This window comes from Bos taurus, chromosome 6 (assembly GCF_002263795.3).
Source record: "Bos taurus isolate L1 Dominette 01449 registration number 42190680 breed Hereford chromosome 6, ARS-UCD2.0, whole genome shotgun sequence".
NCBI classification, from domain to species: Eukaryota; Metazoa; Chordata; class Mammalia; order Artiodactyla; family Bovidae; genus Bos; species Bos taurus.
Genome location: NC_037333.1, coordinates 94,115,188 through 94,126,226, shown reverse-complemented (window position 1 = coordinate 94,126,226; position 11,039 = coordinate 94,115,188). Strand labels below are relative to the sequence as shown.

Here is an 11,039-nt window from a genome sequence, read left to right as displayed (position 1 = left end):
TCTTGGACTGCAAGGAGATCAAGCCACTCAATCCTAAAGAAAATCAACCCTGAATATTCATTGAAAGGACTGATGCTGAAGCTGAAGCTCCAATACTTTGGCCACCTGGTATGAAGAGCCAATTCACTGGGAAAGATGCTGATGCTGGGGAAAATTGAGGGCAGAAGGAGAAGGGATGAAAGGATGAGACGGTTGGATGGCATCACTGACTCGAGTTTGAGCAAACTATGGGAGATGGTGAAGGACAGGGAAGCCTGACATGCTGCAGTTCATGGGGGTTGCAGAGTTGGACATGACTTAGTGACTAAACAGCAATAATGCCTGGTATATACTGGTGACCATAATAGAGAGACGGGGGCTATCTTCCAGGCTTATAGTTCAGAAGAGATGGCATACAGCAAACAATTCATTCAAGAGCAATGGCTGTTAGAAAAAGAGAAGTATAAGGTACAGGGGGACTAAACTAAGGCTAAGGGGTCAGAAAGGTTTCCATGAAGCCGAAAAATGAGTTGACCTTTTGGTAGGTGGTATAGGAGAGAAGGAAGGATGTCCAGGAAGGTGAACCAGCATGTGATTCAAGACCAGTGGAGAGAATTAAGTGGATTCTGTGCCCAGATCCTCTAACTGAAATAACAGAAATTGTATCATTTTAAAGAAACATTTCTGAGGGATAAAAGTGTCCATTCATGAGACACGCTGATGACTTATGTGAGGAGGCAGAGTCTATACCTAAGTCAGGAATACAGGGTAACATTTACCTTTGGTGATAGACTATCACCTATGTAACAGACAAGTCCACAATGACCTCCCCCTCAACAAAGCAGATCTCTCTCCAAATGCCGTCACAACTGAATGGATAAAAGCTGGCAACCCAAATTTACACATTACCTTCCAGGGTCATTTGGGTTGTATGAGTAAATATGTATGACCAAGGACTTCCCAGCTGGAGTGAATGGTAAAGAACCTGCCTGCCAGTGTAGGAAAGGTAAGAGACACAGGTTCCATCCCTAGGTTAGGAAGATCCCTGGAGGAGGAAGTGGCAATCCGCTCCAGTATTCCTGCCTGGAGAATCCCATGGACAGAGGAGCCTCGAAGGCTACATGGGGTCGCACAGAGTTGGACATGACTGAAGCAACTTAGCACACACATTTATGACCAAACTGCTCACTGTACACCATTTTCTATTAACTTAAAATAAAAATCAAGTTTCACTGGACAACATATTCTAAAATCTTTAAATTTTTGAAGGGACAAGTTCCTTTTTAGAGTTCCTAAATTTTATCCCTAAGAAAAAAGGGGCCTAGGAGATAATTTAACTTGCAAAACATCCTAAAGCTAGTTAGAGTCAGAGCTGGAACTAAAATCCTGATTTTTATTCTAATTCTCTTTACACAATTACATATAGATGTTCTTAAAATTATCTATATATATTGCCGCTCTCTAGCAAAAGTGATAACGACTGGATATAAACAACCAACCATACCTAGAGAAAAACTCTTGGTCAAGTTATTCATTAGAATCCTATTATATGACAAGTATAATTTTGTAAATAGTGAGACTGAGATCATCAGATTAGTAATGCTACTAATAATGTGGATGAGTCACAGATTTGCAGTGATGGTGAACAATGGCTATGAGGCTAGACAGCACACGGCCACAGCAAAAGGTGTGTGAACACACAGTGGCTCTAACAATGGCTCAGCAATAATGACGCCAATTTGCTCAAGTTTAGTTTGACCTCAAGCCTCTGCAGCTTCTTTATTTTGTTGACCTATGTAAACCACACACGCACAGAAAAAGTGCAAGAAAACTTTGCCATCGTGGTGCTTTAATACATTTGTTCTCTTGTAAAATATGTATAGGCATCACACATAAAATCCACTCTGACAGTACGCAGCAGAACACTTTACTGACGAAAGCCCGATTCAGATGCCCATTAGACATTCAAGAGAAGGTCGCGGCCTCTGATTCTCCTCTCAGGCAGCACTCTGCCACCTCTGTGCCTTTCATAGAAAGGTTTGCAAAGCTCGGTCTTGTGCAAGTGACATCAAAAACAGCCAATTTCTTGCCTACATCTCTTTTTCTCCATCCAGGTAACACTCAGAAGAACATGGTGGATGATAAGCGGACAGAATCAAGTAAGTGATTCATTCCATTTGCATGAAAGACTCTTGCTCACTTAGTCAGCAACAATCAATGACAGCCAGGCTTTAAAATGAAACACTTTCTTCCCTTCAACTCTGTCACATATACACACATCCCAAGTAAAGATTGAATGTCTATTTTTTTTCTTAAAAAAAAAAAAAAAGATGGGGTGGGCAAGACAGAGAATCTTTCACATTCTACATTTTCAGAGAAAGTATCCAACACGACTTGCCATGATAACTAAATTTATTATTAACTGTGTATTTCATGATGTTAGTGACAATATGTTAATGTGATTTTTCACGTCCTCCTGCAGTGAACAGATGGCTCCTTTTACTTTACTTTCCACATCAAGTGTGATTATTTCTTGGTGCCAAAAGCCACCTGCCGCTCCTCGGTCTCCAGTCTAATTTTTTATGTTGGTAAAACACAGCAGGACTTGTTATCAGTTGGATGGCATCTTAATAAAAGGAGACATGCCAACATATTGACATCATGTTCAAGGGGAAATTTCAGCCCCTTCAAACCCTTAACCCCCTTCCACTATCCCCTTTCAAAAAGTGAGGAAGAAAAAGAAAAAAAAAATAGAGGCAAAGACCCCACCAGTTTCAAGATGTTTGATTACAATTGTTGGGCCTACAGCCAGGTTGCGGAATTGGCCTCCCTTTGTTCCTAAACCCAAGCACCTCACTCAGGGCTCTGATCTTTCATCCTGTGTAATGATAATTAGCCATAACATATTCCAAAGTCAAATGTAAGCAGGAATACATTAACATTGAGATCAGTGTCAGGGCAATTTTCACTGGGAAAATGACAAAGAACTCACACACATACACACACACACACAATCAAAAATTTCAAAATTCAAGCATTCATACAATCACTTTCATAGCTGTGAATATTAAACCCACTGGCTCGTCTGTTATGAGTGCTTACCTAGAATGCCAAGACCTCCTAATGTGGATGAAGTGACTCCCATAGCCCGTGCTTAACAGAGAAAACATGAGTAATAAACCATGGTAGCCTTCTTTAATTTTTCCATTCTTTCTTAGAACAAAGAGGTATAGTATGTTCGGTGATCTGTGGTCCAAGAAGAGGTCTTCCAGGCGATTGGATGGTGCGGCTCTCAACAGCTGGTCCAGCACATTTGGGAACAGCATGTAGAAAAATGCGTCAGTGTTTTGAAGATTACCAACTGTGATGATGCATTGGTTATGACACAACCTAAAAAATGTTAAATTTCCTAGCCACAATCGATATAATTCAGTGTCCTTACCATCAGGGTGCACGCTCTCAAATGCAAGGTGAGATACATGCAAATTCGGTAAAACCAAAACTTCCAAAATGGATTCTCATTCACTAGAGACTGTAAAGAGTACTCTTCAATGAGCACTCTTCAGTGACTGTTATTCCTTGTTAAAAACCAAACAAAGCGTTAAACCTGCAGCTGGCTTCCTAAGATTTATAAGGTTTACAAAAAGCAGAAGAAAATTCCTACAATAAAAGTGCTAATATTTTAACAAAAAATGATTCACAATTAACAGTTGCCTTGAGACAAACAACTGTAAGTAGATTATGCCACCACAGAATCTCTCAGATTAACATAAACTTGGCATTGACTCTTTTATTTTCTTCAATTATCCCTCCAAACAAAGAACCTGTAAGAAACAGATCTCTATTAACTGTTTTGCAGCTTTTTATTTGTATTACATTTCCCAGTGAACTCCGGGAGTTGGTGATGGACAGGGAGGCCTGGCATGCTGCGATTCATGGGATCACAAAGAGTCGGACACGACTGAGCGATTGAACTGAACTGAACTGAATATTTTGTTATGGCAGTGGTTTAGTTGATAAGTCATGTCCAACTCTTGGGACCCCATGGACTATATTTTGCCAGGCTCCTCTGTCCATGGGATTCTCCAGGCAAGAATACTGGAGTGTGTTGCCATTTCCTTCTCCAGGGGATCTTCCGGACCCAGGAATCAAACCCAGGTCTTCTGCATTGCAGACAGATTCTTTACCGACTGAGCTAAGAGGGAAAATTAATACTTTATTATAAAAATTGGCAAACATAGAAAAGTTGAAAGAACCAACATTTTGTCTACCACACAGATTCTACAATTAATATGTTATGATACTTATTTTATTATGTATCTTTTCATTTACCTGTTCTTTTATCTATTCATCAATCTATTATGTTAGATTTCAAAATGAATAACCAATAACCATCCAGCAACCAAAATTAAAATTAACTTGTGTTTATGCTAATTAAAGTGAGAACCATAAATAGTGGTGCTCATTAAGTCATTCAATAAGTATTTCTTGAGTTTTTGCTTAGGGTCAGGCACTGTTCTAAATGCTGAAGACAGCCAAAATACCTGCCCTCATTGAACTTATAATTTAGTGGGATTGATAGGGGAAAAATAATAATTAAATGAATGGCTCTCTAAAAATGATTTGTACAAAGGAAGATATGCCAACATAGACAAGTAGTCAAGATTATTCTTAACTTAGACGTTGTAATGAGGTTAGGAAGAATGTTTCCTGTGTCACTATAATATTGTCTAAAAAAGAGCCCATATGTAGCAGCCTCTCATAAGATAGCTGTCATATTACAAATAAATTTTAAATTTTACAGCATGGACATCATTTAAAAGATTTTATATTAAGAAGTAACTGCACTATAGAAGTGGAGAAGGAGAAGGCAACCAACTCCAGTATTCTTGCCTGGAGAATTCCACGGGTAGAGGAGCCTGGCAGGGACCGCAAAGTTTTGGACATGACTAAAGTGACTGAGCATGCACTATTCAAGAGTGACCTTAAAGGTAAATAAATAATAATAGGAAGTCAGTTCATTTAACAACTTTAATTGTAGCAATCTTACATCAAAAGACTTTTTCAAGACATATCTGGTTTGGGGGGACTATTCTAAATAGTATGTCTACCATTACAGGAGTTGCGTTTGTATGAATATGATGCAAAGTGAAGTAATTTCCTAGTAAAGTATAACGTCCTCAGAAATAAGGTTGTGCCAATGATCATTTCAGAGGTGTTTAAATTAAAATGTAGGGAGGCTATTACAGACTAATAATCAAGTTTTTATGTTTTTAATGGAAAAAGAACGGAGTTAGTTTAAGCAAACAGAAAGCATTGCTAGTCAGCTTTGGTTAAATCCACCAATAGTTTATAACCACTCTAAGAAAGTTAAATCAATCTGGTCAACTTTCCTTTCTAAACTAATTTGAGATACTTATTATCTGATTATTTAGTAGCTGTAATTTATTAACAGTAGAACTAGTATGCAAACAAAGTTCTTTACAGACAGAACTGATGACTTTATGTATGTTACTTAAACACAAAATGCTTAAAGTATACCACGCTCAAAAACTAATATGACTGGGATATTTGTGTGTATATACTGAAGTGGTAGGAGAGAGAAAAAGTAGAGAAGAAACTTTGGGTCAATTTTTTTTTTATTGAATGTATTAATCTACATACAGAAGGTCTACTATTGCCAAATATTTAGGAAGAAAAAAATTTAATCTGTTCCATGTGAATTAAAACGTTGTATGGTAAATAAGCATACTAGTAAGTGTTGTCTCTACATTTTTGCTTAGAAAAGCTCTGGTTGATTTTTAAAACTTAAAGATATTATCAGGAAAATCTGTGCCACCTTCTGATTATTTCAATCCCCTACCATTCAAATTAAGTCTGGTTGCTAATTTTGTTTTTCTGATTTCCTTAAAAGAGTTTACTTAAAAGAAAAATGTGATCCAGTTAAAATAGTAAAATAACAATATTGCTGCTGATTTTTAGGGTATTTTCTATTAGTTCTGCTGGATTCACTAAGAATAAATGAGTTGCATCCTTGAGCTAACTTAAAAGTATAGCCTATGGCACAATGCAAAAAACTGTCATTCATGGATTGAAAGTGACGTCGCTCAGTTGTGTCCGACTGTTTGTGACTATGGATTGTAGCCCCCAGGGTCCTCTGTCAGTGGGATTTTCCAGGCAAGAATACGGGAGTGGGTTGTCATTTTCTTCTCCAGGGGATCTTCCCGATCAAGGGATCGAACTTAGGTCTCCTGCATTGCAGGCAGACTCTCTACCCGCTGAGCCACCAGGGACTGGACATTTCATAAATTTAAATTAACGAACATATAAATATTTATTCACCAACTTTACAATTGATCTGAAACTTTCAGCTTCTATTAAGTGGACTTCCACTCTTGTAATGATGGTGTAATAGAGATTAGATTTATCTTCATTTATCATTTGAAACAATTAAAAATGAATAAAACACTTGAAACAATTCGTATAAGTCAGAAATTACATAACAGCAGTTTATAAGATGCTGACTGCCAGGCCATGAAGGATAGTGATCTCTGAGAGGCAAGAAACAAATAGCATGAATACTATGACTTCCCCAGCCTAGTTACTTAAGAGAAATTTGAGGCCACAGCACTGGGAAGGGAAACCCAGGTGAAGCTCAGTGTAAACTCTGTAGTAAGGAGATACAGCTGAGCATTCAGAGAGACAAAGGCAGCTAGAGTTGCAGGACATGGTACCAGAAAGAAAAGAGTTACACAGGAAGAGCACTCGGGAGACCTTCAGCATGTCCCCTTTGAGTATTCAGTTGAGTATTGATCAGTGCACATGTGTATAAAGAAGCTACATGAGGCCGGGGAAAGACGCATATTAAAAGACTAAAGGCAACAGTATCCAGCATTTACCCATGCCTGGGAATAGGGACTATTTCCACCGGCCAAAAAAATATCATTTTTCATGGGCCTTGGCTCAAGTACCCTGAAGGATCTTATCAGAGGTAAGGGGAATAATTAGTCCCAGATTAAGTACTGTCCTACTCCACCTATTAATAGCAAATCTAAAAGACAGGATTCAAAAGAATCAAACTGTTTCCATGTAACTTAACTGCATCGCAAAACAAAGCTTGAGGCCTATAGGAATACAGACATAACCAGCAAACCAACCAATCCAATCCAAACAATTCACAATGTTTGGCACCTAATCAAAAATTATCAAGCATGCAAAGAAGCAGAGAAATACAAGATATAATGAGGATAAAAATTAATCAGTCAAAATTGAACCAGAACTGACACAGATGTTAGGATTAGCAGAAACTGAAATTAAATTTATTCTAACTGTATTCCATGTGTTCAAAAACCTAAGTAAATATTTTTTAAAATCCAATTGAACTTCTAGTAATGAAAACGACAGCGTGTGAGGTGAAAAATACACTTGATGAATTAGCAGCAGATTAAACAAGAGAAGAAAAGACTAGTAAATTTGAAAACATAGCGGTGGGAACTCTCTAAAATGAACCACAGAAAGAGAATATAATTATAATAATGAGTAGAGCATCAGTAAACTCTGGAATAACACCAATATATGTCATGGGAGTCCCTAAAGCAGAGAAGAAAGGGAAAATAAAGCATATTTATAGAAATAATGGCCCAAAGTTTTCCAAATTTGATGAAATCCATAATCCATAGACCCAAATAGTTCAATGAGCAGCAAGCACAGAAAATAAGAAAACTATACTAAGTAGTATCATCATAAAACTGACCAAAACCATTGATAAAGAGAAAAAAACTCTTAAAGACAGTAAGAGAAGAACTGTGCTTAGTCACTCAGCTGTGTCCACTCTGCAATGCAGTGGACTGTAGCCTGCCAGGTTCCTCTGTCCATGGGGATTCTCCAAGCAAGAATACTGGAGTGGGTTGCCATTTTCTATTCCAGGGGATCTTCCTGACCTAGCGATAGAATCCGAGTCTCCTGCATTGCAGGCGGATTGTTTACCACCCGAGCTAGGAGGAAGCCCAAATATATTTAGTTGGATCGGTCTTAATTGTGGCCTGCAGCATCTCTCGCTGTGGCCCATGGGCTTCAGACATTTTAAAAATGTTTAACAATGAACTTTACACCTGAAACAACACAAAAGAGGGTGGCGCAACAGTTTCAAGACTCTGAAATTTAAGAAAAAAAAGTAGCTAAGAATTCTATACCCATAGAAAATATCTTTAAATAGTAGATTAAATCCTCTTCAGATATTCAAAAATAATAAAAAATGCATTTCCAACAAACCCACACTACAATAATGAGGGAACTCTTACAGGCAGAAAGAAAATGGTTAACATTAATGTGGATCCATGCAATACAGTGATGAGCACAAGTACAATAATTCTGTGGGTAAATATCTTACTCTTCAAAGTTTAAATCTCCTTAAAAAATAATTGAGAGGCTGGTGGTTGAGCCTGGGCCAAAGGAATCAAGTGAGAAAGGCAGCGCTGGTTTCACTGCAAAGGTATCCTTGAGCAGCGGGCAGTCAATGGCGCCGGCGCCTTATGATGAGCCTGACGCTGTTGACGTCCTGCGTGCCCCTCCCCGACCAACACCTCCATCACCAGGGAAACGAGAAACGGCACCAGAGCAGCTGAGCCGACCCACTGGTTTCATGGCAGCTCCAAAGACAGCAGCTGGGGGTCCGTTGGTGGGGGCTTTGGTCCAGGGTACGGACTACTCTAATTTTATGGTTTTCAATTCAAAAACATCAGAAGTACTTAGTCACCATCGAGTGGAATTAACCCAAGAGGTCCCAAAAGAAGGATGGATAGAACAAGACCCTAAGCAAATTCTTCAGTCTGTTAATGAATGTATAGAGAAAACGTGTGAGAAACTTCAAGAACTGAATATTGATATATCCAACATAAAGGCTATAGGTGTCAGCAATCAGAGGGAAACCACCGTGGTCTGGGACAAATTAACCGGTGAGCCACTCTATAATGCTGTGATGTGGCTTGATGTAAGAACCCAGTCTACTGTTGAGACTCTTAGTAAAAAAATTCCAGGAAATAATAACTTCGTCAAGTCCAAGACAGGTCTTCCACTTAGCACTTACTTCAGCGCAGTGAAACTTCGTTGGATTCTTGACAATGTGAGAAAAGCTCAAAAGGCTGTTGAAGAAGGCAGAGCTCTTTTTGGTACTGTTGATTCATGGCTTATCTGGAGTCTGACGGGAGGAGTTGATGGAGGTATCCATTGCACAGATGTAACAAATGCGAGCAGGACGATGCTCTTCAACATCCATTCTTTAGAATGGGATAAAGAGCTGTGTGATTTTTTTGAAATTCCAATGGACATTCTTCCAAATATCTGGAGTTCTTCTGAGATCTATGGACGAGTGAAAACTGGGACCCTGGAAGGTGTGCCAATATCTGGATGCTTGGGGGACCAGTCTGCTGCATTAGTAGGACAAATGTGCTTCCAGGAAGGACAAGCCAAAAACACGTATGGGACAGGCTGCTTCTTACTATGTAATACAGGTCATAAATGCGTGTTTTCTGAATGTGGCCTCCTGACCACAGTGGCTTACAAGCTAGGCAAAAACAAGCCCGTTTTTTATGCACTGGAAGGTTCTGTGGCCATAGGCGGTGCTGTTATTCACTGGCTGAGAGACAATCTTGGAATTATAAAAACCTCAGAAGAAAGTGAAAAACTTGCTAAAGAAGTAGGTACTTCTTATGGCTGCTACTTCATCCCAGCCTTTTCAGGGTTATATGCACCTTATTGGGAGCCCACTGCAAGAGGGATCATCTGTGGGCTCACTCAGTTCACCAATAAGAGTCATATTGCTTTTGCCGCATTGGAAGCTATTTGTTTCCAAACCCGAGAGATTCTGGATGCCATGAACCGTGACTGTGGAATTCCGCTCAGTCATTTGCAGGTGGATGGAGAAATGACGAACAACAAAGTTCTTATGCAACTGCAAGCAGACATTCTGCATATTCCAGTAATAAAAGCCTCCATGCCTGAAACAATGGCACTGGGAGCTGCCATGGCAGCAGGAGCTGCAGAAGGGGTGAACGTCTGGAGCCTGAAACCTGAGGATTTGTCAACCATCATGATGGAACGGTTTGAACCACAGATCAAAGCCACAGAAAGTGAAATTCGTTATTCTACATGGAAGAAAGCTGTGATGAAGTCAATGGGTTGGGTTACAGGTCAGCCTTCTGAAAGTAGTGAAGCTAACAACTTCTCTAGTCTGCCCTTGGGTTTTTTTATAGTGACTAGCATGATAATGTTAATTGGAGCAAGATACATCTCAAGTATATTTTCATAATACCAAGCATGGACTCTCAAGATGTGAGCTTTTCACAAAATGAAATAAATCCAGCAATTCTGCCTTTTAGTGTGATGACGCTATAACAGACTCTAACTTCACTCATTGAACACTTAACTTCATGACTTAAAAGAACCCTAGAAGTAGACTTTTGGCTGGAAATAAGTAAATTACAGCAGAAAATGCTGCAGAAATATTTGATGTGTTTTTTAACATCGGCAGTTAAGGTCAGACCAACCACTAGGAGTCAACCCCTCCACTGTCATAAAATCCTACTTCACTCCCTCTAAAATACAGAACACTGAGATTCTGTCTATGGAATTTTTCATCATACATTTTCTAACCTTTAGGACTAGGATTTGGCTCTCTGTGCTACACACACTTGATTAAGAGGTGTAACTACCTTGTTAAAACTGAGGGATATCTTGTTGTAACTGTTGCTGTTTATAATGGATCCCGAAGTCCTCTTTTGCACATATTAGGGAGGCTACAATACCTTTACTGAATGTTTAAGGGAAACATTAGTTTTTATAATAGAAATGTAGCATTCTCATAGCCTAGATATTTTCCTAAAATATATTTGTCAAAATTCTTCAGACATTTTACATGCCTCACCAATTACACTACTTTTCTATGTAGATCATATAGGGAGAAGGACATGTTTTACTTTTTATTTTCATATCTCCATTTTTACGTACTCTACTTGGTATGTATAACATATATGCTTATATTCTTCATATAGAGATGAAGTTTA

At 38.9% G+C, this 11,039-nt stretch overlaps 1 protein-coding gene and 1 long non-coding RNA gene across 2 annotated transcripts; one reads left to right on the top strand and one right to left on the bottom strand.

Annotated features, from left to right (window-relative positions):
- Positions 1 to 2,375: 2,375 nt before the first annotated feature.
- LOC132345536 (uncharacterized) lies at positions 2,376 to 8,366 on the bottom strand. The gene is made up of 3 exons (XR_009494937.1): positions 8,280 to 8,366; positions 3,082 to 3,278; positions 2,376 to 2,605 (listed from the first exon to the last, which is right to left on the bottom strand). It is a non-coding gene; the product is annotated as an uncharacterized lncRNA (long non-coding RNA).
- Positions 8,367 to 8,602: 236 nt separating this feature from the next.
- On the top strand, positions 8,603 to 10,450 carry GK2 (glycerol kinase 2). Its single transcript, NM_001256551.1, has one exon. The coding sequence runs from the start codon at positions 8,621 to 8,623 to the stop codon at positions 10,283 to 10,285; it is 1,665 nt and encodes a 554-aa protein (NP_001243480.1). The 5' UTR covers positions 8,603 to 8,620; the 3' UTR covers positions 10,286 to 10,450.
- Positions 10,451 to 11,039: the final 589 nt, after the last annotated feature.